This window comes from Vulpes vulpes, chromosome 9, assembly GCF_048418805.1.
Source record: "Vulpes vulpes isolate BD-2025 chromosome 9, VulVul3, whole genome shotgun sequence".
In the NCBI taxonomy this organism is placed as follows: Eukaryota; Metazoa; Chordata; class Mammalia; order Carnivora; family Canidae; genus Vulpes; species Vulpes vulpes.
The window spans coordinates 9,050,261-9,072,154 of NC_132788.1; the positions used below are offsets into that span (position 1 = coordinate 9,050,261).

Here is a 21,894-nt window from a genome sequence, read left to right on the forward strand (position 1 = left end):
TTTGTTACATTTTGTCTATAACTGCTTTTGTGCTAGTGACTGAGTAGTTGCTGCAGAGAGCTTCTGGGTCTGTGAAGCCTAAAAATTTACTATCCGATCCTTTAAAGAACAAGTTTGCTCCAGACCCACCTAGAAAGTCCAGATGCAGGTGCGCTATCCCACACTGAGCCCTCTGGATGCCAACCTGGCTCAGTGGGACCTCAGTGCCCCCACAACTGGCATAAACATACTTGACAATGTCATAGGAGAAGACCACCTACGGGCTCAAAAGTGATAAACAAGTTTGGCATTTATATGAACAAAGGAGAAGGGGAATGCTCACAACCAGAGGCTGGGGACCATCATGCCCCAGTTCCTTAAAACATCAATGGACACATCCTATTTCATACATGGTCAAGAAAAATGAAGAGATCACTGGTTATTCTTTTAGTGCAGCGCTGGTTATCCAACTTCGACTGAATTTTTATTGCCTCAGGTATTTTATAACTATAAGAGGTAGAGGTTAACTAGCAGAAAACCTATAATAACATAAATGATTCTTATCAGAAAGTTTTGTAAATGAGTCTTGGCCATGGTAACGCACATGGATTTTGTCTGGGAGAGGTGCAATCGCTTACTGTCTGCTAGAAAAGATGACCTCAGATAATTTCTTGCCCAGTAGGATAGTAACCAGTTTTGTATATATTAACAAATTCATTTCAGCATTCCTTTGCCTTGACGGACATAAATCTCACTCCTTCCAAATCTCCTTTGAACTAGTTTTAATGCCTTTCTGGGCCCCTCATTAATTAATGAATTGACTAAAACCATTGGTATTTTATATTTGTATGAAGCTGTTTTGGTTTGTTTTTTGAAAATAGGAACACGAATGCAACTCCAGTGGTTTTACTCCCCTTTCTTCTCTGTTCAAGTAACCATTGAGATTCTACTTGTGGGAAGCACTCAGAGTGGGGAATTTGTAGGACAAGCCAGCAGAAGCCAACAGGCTCTGTGCAATGGTGGAGGCTGTCCAGATGGGTTTCCAGAAGTCATGTCACTGCTCTGACACTTCAGATACCCCATCGCTCCTTCATGAGTCCTCTGAGTGGGGCTCACTTCAGAGCTTTCCAGCCTAAGGGGGAAATCCAGAGTCCAGGCATACGTTGTTCTTGGGAAGCCTGAAACCCAATGAATATTTCAAGAACCTAGGAAAATGGACAGCTCAGAAAGGGGGTGGGAAAGAGTCAAAGACACGGGACCTCCCTCACAATGTGAACAAAGACTTCTCTGTCTAGATCTGGAAAATCATCTCATGTACCAATTCCTAAGTTATTTCACTCTTATCTCGAAGGACATAATGGCCCTTCTAACCTTGATATTGAGCTATTCCGTTACAGGGTTGAGAAGAGAGTTCTCTTTTTCCAGGATGGACAACAGGGCGAATTCAGAGCAAAAAGTATGAGATGGGTCTTAAGGGGACTTACAATATCAAGATTCTGCCGTGAGAGGGCAGTGTAGACTTTCTAACAAATCTGGAAAGAGGAAAAAGTCCCGAAAGCACCGGATGGGGAGGCGGAAGGCAAATTCAGAATGAGGCTTCACTTGATCAAATTAGAACAAAGTCCCACAGTAGACTCTTTGCTTTCATTCTGCTCCGTATCTTCTAAAGAGAACGATCACCCTGGAAGGCTGGAGCAGGTTCCTGAAGGACTCATTGGCACCAGGTTGCTGATTTGGGAGGTCTTGAGGGGTGGGAGGTGAGGGTGACTAGGGCAGCACGTGGTGGAGGAGGGCCCTTGAAGGGGCTCCAAGCAGTGGTTCTTTACCAACTGGGTCAAAAGAATGAACTAGTACCTGCAACTTCAGATACCCCTGCCCACTGGTTGGTTCTGAGGGGCCCCACTTCAGGAGTGGAATTGCTAGGTTACGCGGTACTCTACCTTTAATTCTTTGGGCCTCTAAGCTGTTTTCCACAGTGGCTAGACCACTCAGCATTTCCATCAGCAATGCTCCAGGGTTCCAGTCTCTTCACATCCTCACCAATAACTTTTTAGTGTGTGTGTGTGTGTGGGGGGGGATTGTTTCTTTTAAAAATGTTTATTACAGCCACGCTGGTAGGTATGAAGTGGTACCTCCATGTGGTTTTGACTTACATTAGCATGATGATTAACGATGTGGAGCATCTTTTCATGGGCATGTTGATCATTTGTATATCTTCTTTGGAGAACTGTTTACTTGTTCGCCCGTGTTGAATTGAGTTCTTTGTGGCTTTTTGTTGTTAAGCTTCACACGTTCTTTATATATTCTGAATATGAATCCCTAATCAGATTTTTGTCTTGCAAATATTCCCCCAACCCTGTCCTGTGGTTGTCTTTTCATTTTCTTTTTTATTATTTATTTATTTATTTATTTATTTATTTATTTATTTATTTATTATTATTTAAAAAGTATTTATTTTTTAAATTATAGTGGACATCCACTGCTATATTAGTTTCAGGTGCACGACATAGTAATTTGACATTTTTATGCGTTATGAAATGCTCACCATGGTAAGTGTAGTTCCCATCTGTCACTTTATAAAGTTACTTTAATATTATTGTCTATATTCTCCATGTGGAACTTTTCATCCTCATGACTTATTTATTTTGAACTGGAATTTTTTACTTCTTTATCTCCTTCACCTATTTTGCTCATCCTTGCTACCCACCAGTTCCCCAGAGGTGGAATTGCTGAATCATATGATATTTCTGATTTTAACTCTTTGAGAAACCTCTATATTGTTTCCCATAGTGGCTGTACCAATTTATACTCCCACCAGCAGTGCATGAGGGTTTCTTTTTCTTCACATCCTCTCCAACACTTATTTTTTGTCTTTTGGAATATTGACCATTCTGGTAGGTGTGAGGTGATATTTCATTGTAGTTTTGACTTGAATTTCCCCGAAGAGCATCTTTTCATGTGTCTACTGGCCGTCTGTATGTCTTCTTTGGAAAACTGTCTATTCAGGTCCTTTGTCCATTTTTAAATTGGACTGTTTGTTTTTTTGGTGTTGAGTTGTTATGGGGTCTTTATGCATTTGGATATTAACCTCTTATTGGATATATTATTTGCAAATACCTTCTCCCATTCAGTAAGTTGCATTTTAATTTTGTTGTTGATCTCCCTCACTGTGCTAAAGCTTTTTAGTTTGATGCAGTCCTGATTGTTTATTTTTGCTTTTGTTGCCTTTGCCTGAGGAGCCAGATCCACCCCCCCCCCAAAAAATATTGCTAAGACTAAGTCCATAAGTTTACTGCCTCTGTTCTCTTTTAGGAATTTTATGGTTTTTTTCTCTTACACTTAGGCTTTTAATCCATTTTGAGTTTATTTTTGTATATTGTGTAAGAAAGTGGTCCAGTTTTATTCTTTTGCATGTAGCTGTCTAGTTTTCCAGCACCATTTATTGAAGAGACTTCGTTTTCCCCATGTTATATTTTTGCTTCCTTTACCATAGATTAACTGACTATCTATCTGTGGGTTTATTTCTGGGCTTTCTATTCTGTTCCATTGATCTATATGTCCATTTTTGTGCCAGCACCATACCATTTTGATTACTATATCTTGTTAGGATAGTTTGAAATCTGGGAGTGTGATACATCTAGTTTTCTTTTTTTTTTTCCAAGATTGTTTTTACTCTTTGGGGTCTTTTGTAGTTCCATACAAATTTTAGGATTATTTGTTCTAGTTAAGTGAAAAATGTTGATATTTTGATAAGGATTACAGTGTCTGTAGATTGCTTTGGGTAGCATGTACATTTTAATAATAATTCTTCTAATCCATGTCTTTCATCAGTGTCTTATAGTTTTCAGAGTACAGGTCTTTCATTTCCCTTGGTTAAATTTATTCCTAGTTATTTTATTCTTTTTGATGTAATATTAAGTGAGATTGTTTTCTTATTTTCTCCTTGTCTTTGTTTGTTATAGTGTATAGAAACACAACAGATTTCTGGATAGTGATTTCGTATCCTGCAATTTTATTGGATTTATTAGTTCTAATAGTTTTTGATGGAGTCTTTAAGGTTTTCTATACGTAGTGTCATATCATTTGCAAATAGTGACAGTTTTACTGCTTCTGTACCAATTTTTAAAAAAGATTTTATGTATTTATTCATGAGAGACACAGAGAGAGGCAGAGACATAGGCAGAGGGAGAAGCAGGCTCCTCGTGGGAAGCTCGATGTGGGACTTGATCCACAGACCCCAGGATCACACCCTGAGCTGAAATCTCAACCATCGAGCCACCCAGGCATCCTTCTTCTGTACCAATTTGAATGCACTTTATTTTTTGTTTGATTGCTGTGGCTAGGTTTCCTGTACCATATTGAATAGAAGTGGTGAGAATGGATGTCTTTGTTTTACTCCTCATCTTAGAGGAAAAGCTTTTAGCTTTTTACTGTTGAGTATGATGTCAGTTGTGGGTTTGTCTTTTCACTTTCTTGGTAATGTATTTTGATGCACAAAAGGTCTTAATTTTGATGAAGTGCCATTTATCTATTTTCTATTGTTGTCTATGCTTTTGGTGTCATATCCATGAAATAATTGCCAAACCCAGTGTTACAAGGACTTCCCTCATTTTATAGTTTTGCCTCTTAATGTTGAGTCTTTGATTTATTTTGAGTTAATTTATGTATGTGGGGATTATTGCATCTCTTGTCTTCCCAGCTTTGTGGAAAAGACTATCCTTTCCTCATTAAATGCTAGTGGAGCCCTTATTGAAAATCAACTGACCATATGTATGAGGGTTTATTTCTAATCTCTCTATTTCATTTTACTGTTCCATAAGCCTGTTCTTATGCCAGTGCCATACTGTTTCAATCATTGTAGGTTTGTACTGCGTTTCAAAGTTGGGAAGTGTGAGTCTTCTAATTTTATCTTTTTTCAAGATTGTTTTGGCTATTCAGTCTATTGCAATTCCATATAAATTTGAGAATCAGCTTTCCATTTTTGTGAAAAGGCTTTTGGGATTTTTATAGGGATTGTGATGAACCTATAGACTGCTTTGGATAGTGCTGACATCATAAAATGTTAAGTCTTCCAATCCATGAACATGAGATTTTTTTCCCATTTATAGGCTTTCATTAATTTCTTTCAGCAATATTTGGTAGTTTCAGCATGCCATGGCAGTCTTTCACTTCTTTAGTTAGGTTTTTTTTTTTTAAGTATTTACTTCTTTTGGATGATATGTAGGTGTAATTGCTTCCTTAACATTTTTATTTTTATTTTCTTTATTTTATTTTAAAGATTTTAATTTGTTTATTCATGAGATAGATAGATAGAGATATATATATAGAGAGAGACAGAGACAGAGACAGAGACACAGGCAGAGGGAGAAGCAGGCCCCATGCAGGGAGCCCAACGTGGGACTCGATCCCGAGTCTCCAGGATCAGGCCCCGGGCCGAAGGCAGTGCTAAACCGCTGAGCCACCCGGGCTGCCCCATTCCTCACCATTTTTAAAGAAATGGTTGCCATATAACTCTGGGCTGAGGATGAGCCTGAGGAGAAAACTTAGGTCTTTTAGCCTGCATCTGTCCCTGGGTAGGTGCACAGTGGCTTTCTAAAGTCCCCTGTATATTGTTGCTTTTGAAGGTCTGAATCATAAACGTCTGGCTTCCAAAAGGGAAGAAACTGAAAGGAAACTGAGTCAAACAAACAAACAAAAAAAATGAGGTGCAGCTCTTTTAAGGCCCCAGGAAACCACCCCAACCACTGGGACTCCATCAATGGCTGCCTGCTTCGTGCCTACACCCCAGCAATGAAAAGCTGTCATCAGCAATCAGGACACAGAATCCTAATATTCGGAAGACTAATTCCTTATTGGCCCTCCCTGGCTGCAACAAGCCACTTGAGAAATGTGGGCACAGCTGCCTGCTGCTGGGCTTGGGCTTGGGGGATAGATGGCTACTGTAGTGTTAAAGGTCGAAATTGGCCAAAGTTAGCCACGCTTTCCTGGGTCGGCTTTCTCCTGGAAGCTGCGAACATTCAAATACACTCGGGAGTGCCAAAGTGATGACTTCAGACAGCTTCTGCTAGTACAGTTGTTGTCTGAGTGGAGAGATGGATTTCTGGCAGTTCCTATTTTGCTATCTTTCCTGACATCGCCTCCCATTATTAAATCCCATAGTAAAATTAAGGAACCAAAATGAAATCTCCCCTGGTTTTTAGGCTAGTCTCCCAAAGAAATTATGGCCCCAAAGTTTCCTCTGGCAGAGGGAACTTAGACTTAGCTGCAGAGGATTGGATGCAGTCCAGATTCTCATCCTTCTGGCTGCAGCTGCCTGTGCTCCTCTTAGCATTACCAGTCTAGGTGCATCCAACCCTGGGTCTCTTATGTGTCCCACATTTCTTAACTCCAAGAGGCAAGAGGGTTACCAGAATAATAAAAATTAATAATAATAATAATAATAATAATAATATAAGAATATAATTATATATATATACCAATATTATTAATAAGAATAAAAATATCACAAGTCTGGTTCCAACCCACAAAAGAGAAAAAAACCTGACACAAGCTAATTTGTAGCCAAGCTAGCAATGTATAATCTGTGACAATTCCCTGATCCCAGGACTCCTACAGCCATCAGAATCTAGCAGAGACTTCTTCAATTTGGGGTGTGGAGAACAGACAGCTCAAACTATAGAGGGAAGAAAAGTCACCCGTAAGTGTTGAGAGTCCATCGTAGAACTTAATTTTAATAGGATAGTTCCCGCTTGAAGGCCAATTTTGGCACTATGCTACCCACATCGTCGGGGAGATCTGCATATCTGAATGGCTTCTTTTTTCAGAGAGTGGCATTTGTCTTCTTGCCAATTTTGTAATTGTTCCCAAGACTGCTTGTGACTCCCTTTTTCTTTGCAGGATCCATGCTGGATATTTAAAACCTCTTGATTTCTGTTTGCCCTTTGAGCCCTATGTTTTGGCAGACAGTGGTGAGTCAGTGTTGGGCCTGTCCAGGGAGGCAGTCTCATTTGTAACAGGCACATCTCCAAGCAAAGACTATTGCTCTGCATTTACCTTGGTTTTTGTGGGGATTTAAGGGGATCCCATAATAATGCCTTTTACATACTATATTTCAAAGCCACTTAAGAGAGAGAGAGAGAGAGAGAGAGAGAGAGAGAGAGAGAAGAAGTCAGATAGTTGGAGATCATGACATCAGTTTTATTATGAATCAAAACTAGATTGGGAGACATGGCTTAGTTATGTCACAGCAATGAGTTTCCTCACAGTGGGCACTGTGATTAGGGACCTCACCACAGCCAGGCAGGGTCTGCTCTCACAATGCCTACACCTGGAGCACTAGCCTTGCGGCCTCCTCTCTGCCCTCAGGCTAGCTCCAGAGAGACAGGCAGGAAGAGATCATAACTTATAGCCTGTGCTTTTTCTCCAGGAACATCTAAGAGCTTATCCCTCATGGGAAGGAGGAGGGTGTAGGGAGGGACCAGGAGTGTCATACCTATTGATGTCCCTCTTTTGGAAGGAGACCTGGGAATTGGCAACGAACATTCCCACCCAAATTTCCCAGGCTCCTTCCTGCTCTTTGCTTCCAATTCTCATCCACAAGAGGAAGCCTGGACTCTTTATTCTGCAGCTACAGTAGCCACTGCTCCTGCTGCTGCCCCTACTTTGAATTCCAAGGGCCCAGGGAGCCTCCTGCTCTGGGTAATAAACCTTTGTCTCAGCCCAGACTCATCTTTCAATACGGAACCCTGAACTAAAACCGTTGGGGAAGCTGACAAAGATGGTTACCCCATTGGTCCAGTAAGGACTAACATATCTACTGAACCCTGCTTTTGCACAAGCCTCCTTCCTCTGCTTCTCAGCATTACAGGCTTTGAATAATCTGAACTGTCCCTGGGGGAGCAGAATGTCATGTGTCATGAAAAGGCCTCCAGAGTCACACACTTCAAGTTCCAGCAGCACCTTTCAAAGTTCAGCCTGCTTCTTAGGTTCTGTCCTGGTCTTCTGCCCATGGGTCTGATGCTGTTATGGAGAGCAGAGCATCATTTACCTTTTCTACCCTTCACATCTCGACTACTAAGCCAATATCTTGTTCTTAAACAGGTCTATTTTTATTTCATAAGCCTTTTTTCTTCACATACTAGTTTTTGAGGATTTTAAAAGTTAGGATACTTTCTGTTACAAGTTAACAAATACCTTGACTCAAATTGGCTTAAAAATGAGAATATATTTGTAATGGAAAATCTGACATTTGGACCAGATTTCAAGGCTGGTTGATTCAGTGGCCCAATGATGCCATCAGTCGTCTGGGTACTTTATCATCTTTCTGCTCTGATGCCCCAGCACCAGCTCGAACTTACAGTTGTGGGTGCCTGTTATGGTTACTAGCAGCAGCTGGAGGACATGCTGCCTTCTTTAGAGCCACCTGGAGCAAAAGACTGGCTTGTTTAACACAAAAGCAGTAGGCAAACTTCTAGCAACTCATTGGTTGCTAGCTGCGAACCTAGTTGCTAGTCCTGACCATCCATGAACCAGTGACTGGAAAGGCAGAGGAATGGATTACCATGACTTGTGTGGATGGGTGGTCTAGGACAGAGGAGCTCTGGGGGACCTGGTCTGAATGTCCTCTTTTTCTAAGCTAAGTACTCCCAACGTAGATCTGTCAATCTCCTTAATATGTAGGTTTGTGTGAATTCTACTGAGATTTCCTCCACTTCAGCTGAAAATTGGATATTTCTCCTGTAGCTTATGAACCCTCATTCCTTTTTATCTATCTGCTGATAAATCCACTACATCACCAGAACTGAAACAACAATCAGTGTTCTGCAATTCACCACTAAGTCAGCCCTCTTCCCCGGGGAGCACATGGTTCCAACCACGGAGGAGAGAAGATGGGGCTTGAGAAAAGCTTCACCTTCACTCTTTGAACCTCGCTGGAGGCCCAAAGAAGATAAAGGAAAATAGAAGTGGAGATAGTTAATACTGACTGTCTACCTATTCCCAGCTCGAAATAGCCTGAAGACCAAAGAGATGCATGTTTCTCAATGTGGGGTCTACGGACCACTGGCTCAGAGCCACAGTCCCACCAAATCTCTCAGACCTTGGTTTTATGTCTCATCCCCCCTTTCTTTTTATTTTCATTCCAATTTACACTTAACTTCTACTTACACATTTTAAGTATTTTAAAGACACTTTAAAAAATTGTTGAATGATGGCAGAGGATATATGGAAAAAAATCTTTGTGCCCATATTGCATTGTCTTAATCACTGTAACTCTATAGCAAGTTAAACATTGTTATTCATTTTCAAGATTGTCTTGGCTAAGCTTGGCATTTCCACGTATATTTTTAAATCAGTTTGTCAATTTCCACAAAAATCTTATTTGAAACCAATGTTTTGTTGAGCTCTCTCTAGTCCTCAGAAATCTATTCCAGCAGATTTTCTCTTTGATGTGAACATCACAGACAGGGAGGTTATGGCCAGCCTTCCACCTGATGCCCTCCATATAACCAGTGCATGAGAGAAAGGCTCCTTCTCTGACAGGCCACCACAGAGTGGGCTGGGGTCAGGAGCAGAGCAGACCCAGCCAGGTTTTGTTGGGATAGCTAACCCATAACAACCCCAGAGGTATAATGAATTCATTCCCTTACCAAAAAGCAAGAAAAAACTAGTATGACACCTTAGTACTGTCACTCAGAGTTCAGATATGAGAAGGGGATCAGAAAACAGTTAAAAAGGCAACAAAACCAAGGCAACTGGCCACCTCCAGGGTGGTGGTGGGGGGAGGAGTTAGCTCTGTGTGTCCCCCCACCCCTTCACATGCTGACTTTCTGCATAGTTACTGCAGGAGGTGGAGGCCTCAGCCAAGCACCAGCAGTAGCCCTTGCTCTGTGGGTTTCACCAACTCCCACCATGGTTGGGGACATCCTGTCCCTGAGGGTCAGGAAGCTCCAGAATCTTATGTTTTCCCTGGGATTAGAGATCATCCATAAAACTTCTAAAGACACCCCCAGTCCTGTCTGGTTGTAGGTCAAGGACAAGCCTTGTATGGCCATCATGGGGAGCTCAGTATTGGGGGATGGCACCAATCTCAATTCCATCTCATCCCTTTGAAGGCCAGCCACAGGGCCATTTTGCTGGGTTGTCACCATGAGAGGAGGGCTTTCAATGATGTAATCCTTGAGATTGATCGTTCTGAGACCACCCCAGGTTCTAGGACATGTTCATACAGAGAAGCATCCTAAAGGAGGCCCCCAGAGAGGAGTTCTGCTTGAGACATTTCTTCTCTTACATTGATGGTGGCAGTGCTCCAGAGCACTGGACCCAGGGACCTATTGTCTACCTCTACTTGCAATTTGTTGAAATTATATTGGATCTTTAGGTTAATTGGGGAGAATTTACAGTTTAACACTATTTAGTCTTCAAATCCATAAACATGGTATATCTCTGCATTTATTTTGGCTTTCTTTAAATTCTCTTAGCAAATGTTCTATGATTTTTCAGTGTAGTGTTCTTGCATTTCTTTTATTGGCTTTGTCTTTATTATTGATGCTTTTTGATGCTTTTGGTAATGATACTATTTTCTATTTGTGTTTCAATTTGTTTACTGCAAGTATATAGAAATATATATTGATCTATTTGAGTCTAATTACCTTGTTCAATTACTAATTCTAAAATTTGTCTATAAATTCTTTTAGGTTTTCTAAGTATACAATCTCATCAGCTGCAAATAATAGTGGTTATAGTTCTTCCCTATCAGGTATATTTTAAAAATTTATTTTCTCACCTTATTGCATTGGCTAAAATTTCTAGTAATTGTTTAATAGAAATGGTGACAGTACACATTTTATCTTATTCTCAAATTGAGTGGGAAAATACTTAATATTTCACCTTGAAGTATGATGTTAGGCATAGTTGTTGGTTTTTAGCTTGTTGGTTTTTGTTTTGTTTTGTTTTTTGTTTTTTGTTTTTTGGTGTATACCCTTTACTAGATTAAGAAAGTTACTTTCTTAGTTATGATGTATTTATCTTTTTTATCTATTGCTGGATTTGATTTGCTAACATTCTGTAGGAACATGTTTTTCCATCTGTGTCCAGGAGAGATAGCAACCTGTGCTTTTCATTTTTGTAGTGTCTCTGTCAGGTTTTCTGTATCAAGATTATGCTGTCAAACTCTAGAAGTTGGACTGTTTTCCCTTTTTTCTTTATTCACTGGCAGAATCAGTGTAAGATCAGTAATAGCCTTTCTTAAATGTGTATTTTAGAGAATTTACAAGGGAAACATCTGGGCCTACCTAGACTTTTCTTGTTTGCTTGTTTTTTGTTTTTGTTTGTTTTTTTGAGGGGGGCGGGGGTGGGAAGGGCAACTTGATGCTCATTCTCTCATTGTATTTTTTTCCTTAGGATGTTTTCAATAGGCCAGAACAAGAAGATTTCCCATGAGGCTCTTTTGAATCACTTCAAGGAAAACAAGGTGGAGATAGCAAATGCAATAACAAAGCCATTTCCTTTCCTTGAAAGCCTCAGAGACCGCTCCTTTATCACGGAAGACCTCTATAATGTACGTGAAGTTTATTATATCTCCCCATAATAACCCAGCTCCACACTAATTTAGGTGTGGAATCCTGGATTCAGAATTTAGAGTATAACTAACTGATGGTCCTTCCATACTCTTCATGGAAAGACTCTTTTAAGTGAGTTAATCCTCTTATAAGGTCGAGGGTGACAGGGCAAGCAGACCTCGATAACCATGCTTCTGCTCTAATTAAAGCCCTTGTCTTCTGTGGGAAATGTTGCAGTAAGATGGATGGGAATAGTCCTATGGCAGAATTGAAACTGATAGCTTTGCAAATGTCTAGCGATTTATATAGTATAACAAAATTAAACAAACTTAAAATAATTAAGAGCACTGGGGCAGTATTCCATTATAAAATCCACTATGTCAAATGAAATCCCCAGGGATTTTGTGCTATTATAAGTCAATTTTTTCTGCCTTGCTATTGTGTCCTTTAAAGGTTTATGTTTTGTAAGGTGGTTCTAGAGTCTTAGCATTCAAGTAAATTTGGATCAGTGAGCAATCCCAGGGAAATAGAGGAGCTACCTCTGTACCATATGATTGTGCAGTCCCCCATGTGCTCCTTACAGCAATGGCAGGACCATCTGCCTACATCCTGAAGCCCTCTCAGGACTCCTCATACCTGGAGGGCAGGCAGTTGCTGTGAGGCCAACAGAATTACTATAAGGTCCACTCTTGAAATAGCCTATGCAGGATGAAAGTTCAAAAGTCAATAAGAAGAGTTCATTTGTTATTTTAAGCAGTTGATTAAATATTTAAGAAGTTCTAAAATATTATATGAAAAATAATAGTCTATCTACCTGGGAAAGTGGAATGAATGTTCTATGCAATCACTTCCTAGTGATTAACTTTGAAACTATTTTAATTTTGAAATTATTTATATTCTTTTCTCATTGCACTTTTTTTAAAGGAATCTCAGGAAGCCCACAGAAACTTAATTCCTGTAGAGAAAGTGGCATATGATGTCCTCTGCTGCCTTGAGAAGACCTTTGATAGGTCACTTCTACAAGTCCTGTTCAGCAGGGTTCATCTGAAGGAGTATCCTGCCTTAATTCATGTTCTTAGAATCTTCAAAAATGGTAATCAATACTCTCCTCTCCCTTTTAGGGTCCAGGTCTACTCCTCATTTATTCATTCTCTCATTTGTTGGTTTAACAGGTATTTTTTGCAATCAAATGGATTTTTTTAAATTTATTTTTTTATTGGAGTTCAATTTGCCAACATATAGCATATTACCCAGTGCTCATCCCGTCAAGTGCTCCCCTCAGTGCCTGTCACCCAGTCACCCCAAACCCCCGCCCACCTCCCTTTCCACTACCCCTTGTTCATGGTTTAACAAATATTCACGAAATGTGTACCCTGTCCCAGGATCTGTGATTGTCAGTGTGAATGAGTCACCACTAATAGAAACTGATGTGTTCTCTGGTCTTAACATTAAAATGATCTCAGATGATTACTCTGCTAGGACCTCATGTGAGTTTAATTACAGCCCTTTTTCTTCTTCCAGGAATGTGTATTTATTTTGTGTCATGGGTGCCTGATAAAGAGGAAGTGTTCCTGGGCACGTTGTGACATTTTTCTAAGATGACCAGATTGTCACCAATTCCCACAGAAAACCTTATTTGAGATAGTCTGATAAAAAGTTAGCTCCACATAAAGAATCAAGAAGTCACAAGAACCGCCCGCCCCCCCCGCCCCCCCCCCCCCCCAGCACAGAAGCAAGGCCTGTGTGTGGAAGGGCAGGGCAGTAAGGAGGGCTGATTATGACATGATGGTCATAGGCAGATTGTGTGGTTTCTGAAGAATTGGAGTTTTATTTTCATAAAAACAAAGAAGTAACATCAATTCTTAAGCAAGGGGAAAAAATCAAAAGAAGCTGAAATAAAGTAGGGAGTGTGTTAATTTGTGAAAATAGTACATTGATTAAAATAAGAACAATATAATTTCTTTTCTTTTTAAAGATTTATTTATTTATTTGAGAGAGAAAGAGAGAGTGCAGGGGGAAGGAGCAGAGGGAGAGGGAGAGAATCTCAAGTAGATGGCGCTGAGCAAGGAGCTTGCTGCTAGGCTCCATCCCAGGACCCTGAGATCACAAACTCAGAGTGGGATACTCAACTCATTGCACCACCCAGGCATCCAGAACAATAATTTCTTTTTTTTTAAGTATTAAAGCAGAAATTTATTAAAATCCATTTTATATAGTGTTTTAGGGACAAAAAAATGTAGTCCTCAACATTCAGGTAATCAACTCTATCCTCAGAAGTGCCTTGGGAGAAAACAGATTCCTGTGCCCTTTCCTCCAAAAGATACTTCTGTTTATATTCCTGAAAATGATGCACTGCGAGAAGACAGATTCTTTTGCCTTCCCCCCAGAACAATAATTTCTATATTAATACCTGAGTTAGAGAAAGGATTAGAAGCAATCAAATATCTAGGAACAAATTTCAAGTCAATAATTGTTGAAAGCTTCGTTGAGACAAATTTACATGTCTTAGGTCAATATTATATATGTGACCAGGATGTCCCAGGCCATGGGAACAAAGGGAATGGTGGTTACCTGTACTGCCCACATCTCAGGGGCTCTGATTCTCTCCAGGTTAAGTGTCCACATCACCTGTGTTAGGTTCCAGGTTCCCCCAGCTGGGGGGGGGGGACCTGCACCTACATTTGCTGCCACCCACCTGCCCCTGGGGAGGTAGCAGCTATTGCCTCTCAGACTCTGTTGTCCACAGGAGCTATGGGTCAGTGACCCAAAGTCAAGAATCTGGGGGCTGTGGAGTGGGGTGTAGCACTCTCTCCTGCTGCTTGGTGCCAACCTTCATCCCACACTCAGGGCCCCCTGAACCCCCATGGGACTGCTCGCTCACACTGACCCCCTTAACCCTTCCCTTTGTTCTCTTCCTTTCTTCCACCTGGTTTTGCCAGGATCTGAGTCCAGGTCGTGGGATGACAAAGCACCCATGGTTCCCACTGTCCTGTGGAACTCCCCCTAGCAGGCCCTGCCCCAGGAGGAGCTCTTGTCATGGGCCTTGGGGCAGCAGGTTCTCTTCCTCCCTGGTGTCCCCTCCTCCCTGGACTCCCTGTAGACATGGCCCCATCTCCCTCTCCTCCCTCCCTTCCCCATTCAGGCTTCCTGGCTTATTTCTTTCCTCCTATGTGTGCTGGGTCACCTACAGGCAGGGGCGCTGGGCTGGTGTCCCTGCCTCCCGTGGTTGGTGGCCTCCCCAGCCGCTGGGGCAGGCCTGTGGGCCATCCTCCAGCAATGCAATCTGTGCTCCCTGCTCAGAGCTGAGGAGTGTCCTTCTTTTGTTCCTGGGATCTGGGCCCCTGGGAGGTCTGTCTTGTTCCTCCAGGTGTCCTCTGCTTTGTCTCTTTGGGAAGCACTCACCCTCTCTGCCCCAACCCTCCTCTCCTCTAGCAGCATCCTTAGAGCAGCTGGGCTTTCTCTTTCATACTCATGGATCTCTCTGTGAGCCTTGCTCTTCTCCAGAAGAATTCTCTCTCTTCCTTCCTACAGTTCACAGAGACATTCCACTTACAGAATTTTTTATTGAAATTAGCTTTCACTCTTCTCTGGTCATCTTGTTGAGTGATTAATTACTGTTTATAACTTTCCCACTCCTCCATAATCCTTAAACCCGACAGGCTCATCACCTATAGGATTTGCATGTGTATATTTTTCTCTTCTATGTCCCAGGGAAAGGAATAAACACCATCAAGTTAGGAGCCACTGAGATTAACTGACCCAGGGTCCAGAAGTCCCCGCTCAGTTCCTGGATTCTTGGGGGGCCCAGATGCTGCTTAATTATGAGGTGGTGATGACTTGCCTGAAACCACTAATTAATTTTTTTCTCTGTTTAGTAATTGAAGACAAATATCTTCCCCAGGAAGATGATAGTGAGGAGACACAAAAACTGCCCAGCACTGAGCCAAGCTATGAACAAGGTAACTATGAAAGAATACAAACTTTGTTTCCTGGTTACCAAGAGGATAGAACTCAGGAAGGGCAACTGTGATGCTAGAGGAATCCAGAGGGACATGGGGCAGGCAGATGAGTGTGGCTTTGTATTGATTCCAAAATGACATGACTCCGGAATCCAAGACAAAAGGTGGCAAAGAGAGACTTTCTGCCCCATAATTTGGAGAGTGAAGCAAGAACCTAAGTGCGAATTAGGAGTATCCAGAGATGACCGTCAGTGTGAAGCTGTGAAAGGTTAAGAACTCTGGCCCATGGTCAATGTCAAAGAGGAGACCCTTGACGATGGCAGAAGGGACCCATCTCAGTGTGGGGGATGTTGTTCAGAAGCCCAGATATTCAAGAAGAAAGCCAGTTAGTTGTTCACAGAGAAAAAAGAGGAAGTGATAGGAAGGTGGAGGGGAGGATGTGGGTACTTTGAGAGACAGGAGAGAAAGAAAGACAGAGAAGAAAAGGTTAAGACACAATAAAAATAACCATGTTATTTACACCTCACGGCAGAACATTTGCTCTGGCAGTGGTGGGGTGAGCACTCAGGCAGCCATTGGAGGTTAGCATTGCTTATGTGCCCATTTTGCAGATAAGGGGACCAAAATCTAGAGACTGTGTGTGTAGTTGGCCTGGGGTCCAATGAGCAAGGGCGAACCCAGGCATTCTGAACCCAGAGCCTGTGTGTGTGTGTGTGTGTGTGTCTTCATGGAGGTAAAAATCACACAGCATAGAATTAACCACTTTAAAGTGTACGGGTTAGTGATATTTGGTACATTCACAAAGTTGTGTCATTGTCACCTCTATCTACTTTCTTTTTTTTTTTTTTTTTAAGATCCCACTTATTTATTCATGAGAGACAGAGAGACAGAGAGAGAGAGAGAGAGAGAGAGGCAGAGACACAGGCAGAGGGAGAAGCAGGCTCTATGCAGGGAGCCCGACGTGGGACTCGATCCCGGGTCTCCAGGGTCACACCCTGGGCTGGAGGCAGGCGCTAAACCGCTGAGCCACCCAGGGATCCCCCTCTATCTACTTTCAAAACATAGCACTTGCCTCAATGGGCAACCCCACTTCACTCCCCATTTCCCTCTTCCTACTGCCAAGAGCCACTGCCATCACTAAAAGGTATATCTTTTCATTTCTGTGCATTGAGTGGAGGCAATCAGCAAGTCGGAGAGAACAAGAAAGGAGATACCAGTTTAGCCTGACATGGAAGGTGGGAAATTGTGGTGGAAGAGAGCTTGTCAGGAAGGCAGAGGCAGGGGGGACTGAGCAGAGAGTGTGGCTGTGGGAAAGAGAGACAGGAACATGAGGAAACAGAAGACAGTGGAGTCCGGGATGCAGACATATCTTCCTAGGATGGGAGCAGCAATGCCTGCAGGTTGGATCCTGGTAGGACATGGAGGGAGAAAGGGACTGAGGTCTAATGGGATGGAGGGAGGCAGAGCCGGACTTGGTTGGGTTTTGGGCGGAGTCTTGGAGCAGGAAGTCTTTCTGCACAAGGAGCAGCTCACTTTTGTCTCCAACCTCAGAGCTCAGTGTGGCCACTCCTTAGCTTGTTTTCTGGTCACTGGCTCTGGTCTCTCCTTTTCTCACTCATCAGCACCCGATGAAGCCAAAGTTTTAAGAACAAAGGAAGAGGAAGTCAGAGAAGGTGTGCAGCCTTCTTGGGTGATAGGCAAGGTAACTGAATCCTGTGTCGTAGATGACCCATTACCTGGATAGCTCATTATGTGGAGGGGTCAGAGGCCAGGCACCTGAGCCCAGCCTCTGACTACTTTCTAAGATGTGAGGGATGCACATTTTCTAAGATGTGAGGTGAGATCTGTAGGGCCTAGGGGGCGAAATTTAAAGAGAACCCAAGAGTAGGTGCCTCCTTAAATTAGGGGCCTTGGGCCTCTTGCTTGCCTCACCCTACGCCTGGCCTGGAAGCAAGACAGAAAGGGGAGCTGGCATCCTCAGGGGAGGAGGGTGCCCTGTGGGGGGACGAGTGCAGACAGGTAGGTGGATTGGACCATCCAATATGAGTTTTAGGAGCAAGCATGGTTTTACCTAAATGGACATGAGATCCAAACTTCTCCCATTGGGGTGGAGGTTTGGCAAGGAGGCAGCTTTATCCACCTTGCCAGAAGTTGTCACAGGATCATGGAAATAATGTGTGTGATGGCCAGACTGGCCAGTAAGCAGGATCACTGGAGAAGATCCTAGAGGTAGAGGTGGGGAAGGGGCTCTGAGTTGTGGTCAAAGCCTGGTGAGAGATCTGGAGTGATGGAAGGATGCAACCTTTGACATGAGGACAATACACAAGACTAGGGTTGGGAGCCTAGCGGCAGGTAGAGGGTCCAGGTAAGCCTGAGAGAAACAGAGATGGAGAGAGGACATGAGAGCCATGGCTGACAGGAGACAAACTGACAATTTACACAAGGGAGAGTGACAAAGATCATATGGACAAAGCAAATGCCAATAAAAGAGAAGGTAGAGAGGGACACAAAGAAACCCTGAAGACAGAGTGTTCAGTGGGAGTGAATGGAACGTTGCTGGAGGCCAATGAGGCCAAGAGAGAGGAGACGTGGTGGGATATTTAGCATCAGGGGGAGGCCACCTCATAGAAGCTTTTGCTGCAGGCTGTCGTCCCCGGGGACAGTGTTTCCAAAGCCCTGAAGGGGCTGGCAAACATTTTGCCATGTGTTGGCAAACATTACATTACTGATGTATTTGTATGGAGGATTTTATAAAAACTGTTCTAAGTATATTTATGTAGGCATGTACTAAGCCACCTTGGTGGAAAAGGACATAAGAATAAACACAAAATTCAGCCAAGATAATTTTCAGTGAGTGAATGAAAATAGTAGGTTAAGAGAAAAGAGGAAAAACAAAAAGGTGGATTTCAGGGTAAAAAGGAAAGCCCCAGAGAGGTGGAGAGAGAAGGACACAGAGGTCCTGACACAGAGCGAGGCGGTAGGCGAGCAGGCGAGGGGTAGTGCTAGGGCGACCCTCCCAGGGGGAGTGGGGAGAGAGGGGAGCAGGGGGTCGGGGAGACAGCTGGAGGTTCTTTCTGGATCATTATGTATGTATTCCAGGGACAGAGCTCTCCAGATCTGAAAACCCAGTACAGTCTTGTGTTGTGGATCTGGTGAATATACAGAAGACGATTGCATCTTGTCACCTCAGAACTAACCAAGAAGGCCAGCCAGCAGGGATAGCGTGTGACCAAGCATCAGAAATAATCAGTAAGGCTGGCCGAGGGAGGCGTGCCTGGGTGGCTCAGTTGGTTAAGCATCTGCCTTCAGCTCAGGTCATGATCTTGGGGTCCCAGGATTGAGTCCCTGCTGAGCAGGGAGTCTGCTTCTCCCTCTCCCTCTACCCCTCCCCTCTTGTGCATGCTCTCTCTCTCTCTGATAAATAAATAAAATCCTAAAAAAAAAAAAAAAGAAAGAAAACATTATAAAGGCTGGCTGAGGGAGTCTGATGTGGTGACACTGTGTGTGTCGCAGCGAAGGTGTCAGGAGGCAGCCCAGGGAGGACGGGGTGGATTCAGGAGAGGGAGACCCTGGTGCTCAGGGAAGGAGCTTTTGCCTAACAGAGGAGAACTGGGGGTGAAGTGGAAAGGTACTGAACAGGGGCCACTAAGGAGGTGTGTAGAGCAAGATGGCAAGAGGAGATGAGGGGACAAAAAGACACATCAGGTGGAAACAGAGAGTGCTGAGGAGAACATGCTGAGCTGAGAGAGGAGGTACGAGCTGTGAGAAAGAGAAGCAGAGGTAGGGAAGTGGGGAGAGACAGCTGCAAGGGGAAGGAGGGAGTGAGTGGTCAGAAGATGGGGAGCAAGATGACTAGAGCTGGCCACTGTGGTCACCTGTCCTTACACAGCATCCAGGGAGAGTGCCTGGAGCCCCGTTGTTAACCTGTAGGCCCAGGACTCCATGAGAAGATGGGCACCATCTGGAGCAGGGACATTCCTCCCCAGCAGCTGGATCTTTCCCGGCATCCCCCCATTATGGGGTTTCCTGCTGGTTCCCTGGCCCCACGCTGAGATCCCTAAGGGGTTTTGTTTCTTTGTGCAGTGATCAGCAGCGAATCCAGCGAGGAAGAAGAGCCCCCAGAAGCTCTGAGCTCAGCACCAGGACAAGGGCCGGATGAGAAGAGCGAGGGCTGCAAGCTTTGGGCTACAGCCCATCAGGCATCTGAATTCAGAGGTCCTGCTTCCTGACGTGTGGTACTAGGAGAGCACTCTACAGCCGATGGCCCAGTCGATGCTGGGAACACATTCTCTGTACTTAATGTGCCATTTTGAAAAATGTGGCAGACAAGATCCGAGTCACTGAATATGTATGTTCATATATCAACATTGGAGTAGAAACAAACCAGCATATTTCTATTTGTTGTTTTTCCTTCCATGTGATCTTGCCTCTTGTGGTATGATAAAAAAAAAAAAAAGGCATTTGGTCTTTGTTTCTACTTCCTGGCACCCAGTTTCCCAGACCCTTGAAATTTCCTGAGCGGTGAGAGGGTGTCTATGAGAGTTAGAGGGTTAGAACTTTCAGTTTCACCCCTCAACCTCTGGGGAGAAATGAGAGGTGGGAGGTTAAGTTCAATCGCCAATGGCCCATGGTTTAACCAGTGTACTTACATGATTAAACCTTGGTAGTAAAAAACCCTGAACAATGGGGTTGGGAGCCCCTGACTTGGTAAATACGTTGATGTGCTGGGGGGTTGCATGCTGGGGAGAGCGTGGAAGCCCTGGCATCCACGTACCTTGCCCTATCTGTCTCTTCCATTTGGCTGTTCTTGAGTTGCGGTCTTTATAATAAAACTGTAATCATAAGTAGAGCATTTCCCTGTGTTCTGTGAGTCATGCTAGCAAATTTTTGGACCTAAGGGGGCATTGGGAGAACTCCCAGATTTATAATTTGTTGGGCAGAAACATGGATAGCTTGGGGACCCCATTTTGTAGCTGGTGTCTGAAGTAGGGGAAGTCATGTAGGACTGGGCCCTTGCCCTGTGTGGTCGGTGCTAACTCTGGGTGGTTAGTGTCAGAACTGAATTGAATTGTTCAACACCCAGTTGGTGTGGAAGAGCTGGAGAATTGACTAGTATTGAAATGACCTATTTATCATTGGAAAAGACACCACACAGTTGGTGTCAGGAAAAAAAAAAACCCCACACCTGTTCATACTGATGTCTCCAATGGAGGTATTGATTTCTGCCTTAACTAACCTCTATCATCTGTAGATCGCAAAAAAGGTAAGTGATTTTTGATTGCATTGAAGCCTATATTGTTATTGGAAACTTGGAAAAAGCCCAAATAAGTCATTTTGACATGTGTTCTCTGATGTGCCATTAGCTTATATCCAAACTTTTCAAAAAATAATTTAGGAAATAATATCTCATAATTCTAAAACATCAGTAAGGAGTAGGTGTAATAACTATTTTTTATCCTGGTTTTGTAGGTGAGAAAACTCTGGCACATAAGTGTTTAAGAATCCTTTCCAAAGTCCTATGGAGAATTTAAGGCAGCACCAGGACCATTGTTCTGGAGGCTCAGATCTCAATTCAGCAGATGTGTTTTCCTTTAGAAGGGGAGAAAACAACCAGACACATCTGTAAATGTTAGTTTTACAGGATTTATAACTTTTATCAAGCAGTTACTGTTTCTCTTTCATGGATTTTATGAACAAAATTAATTTGGAAATAAACACTAGGTATAATAGCAGAGAAGATAATGTCAAAAGGCATATTTGTCCCCAAAAAGATTCATTTTAATTGCTTGCTATATTTTTCGTAAGTAAAAAAACTAAATTTATTTTTTAGGGTGTTTCCACCATCTGTTGTTAACCAATGTTTAATATCTTGAATATTAGAAGTCTACCTATTATTCAGGGAAATGATGTCAACAGGTTCTGGGTTGGTGAGGGAGTTGAGTGGGACTGGGGGCAAGGAGGCAGGAGGGGAAAGGGCTCTGATCCACACACTCATTCCCAGATCCATCCTCCAATGTTGCCCTGGGCAAGCAATAGAGGCGGAGAAAGTGTGTAGGGATTAGGAGGAAGGATTGGAAGTAGAAGGGCGAGGTGTCAGGAATTTAGCAAAATATCAAAAAACTGCCCAACTACCCAATTTTCTCAGCTCCTGGTGACGGCAACTAAAACAGTGTTAACCAAGGGGGTGTGTTGAGTTCAAAGAACAGACTTGAATGCCAGGAGTTTCATGACCTTCCCTGGTCTTTCATAGTTTTCTTTTCTTTTTTTTTAGGGATTTATTTTTATTTTATGTTTTTATTATTATTATTTTTATTTGTATATTTTTTTATTGGAGTTCAGTTTGCCAACATATAGTATAACACATAGGTTTCTTAAGGAATTTCCTTCTCTGTTGGTTT

The 21,894-nt window shown here is 42.9% G+C and overlaps 1 protein-coding gene across 3 annotated transcripts; it reads left to right on the forward strand.

Annotated features, from left to right (window-relative positions):
- Positions 1 to 1,539: 1,539 nt before the first annotated feature.
- Positions 1,540 to 20,341, forward strand: LOC112925519 (nuclear body protein SP140-like protein). 3 transcript variants are annotated; one of them, XM_026006292.2, is made up of 7 exons: positions 1,572 to 1,703; positions 10,674 to 10,735; positions 11,380 to 11,536; positions 12,462 to 12,630; positions 15,413 to 15,496; positions 18,596 to 18,745; positions 19,580 to 19,870. In XM_026006292.2, the coding sequence occupies exons 3-7, from the start codon at positions 11,381 to 11,383 to the stop codon at positions 19,723 to 19,725; spliced, it is 705 nt and encodes a 234-aa protein (XP_025862077.2). In that variant the 5' UTR covers positions 1,572 to 1,703; positions 10,674 to 10,735; position 11,380; the 3' UTR covers positions 19,726 to 19,870. The 3 variants fall into 3 exon arrangements, with proteins under 3 accessions (XP_025862076.2, XP_025862078.2, XP_025862077.2); XM_026006291.2 differs by lacking the exon at positions 10,674 to 10,735 and having other exon boundaries at positions 1,540 to 1,703; positions 19,580 to 20,341; XM_026006293.2 differs by lacking the exons at positions 10,674 to 10,735; positions 18,596 to 18,745 and having other exon boundaries at positions 1,558 to 1,703.
- Positions 20,342 to 21,894: the final 1,553 nt, after the last annotated feature.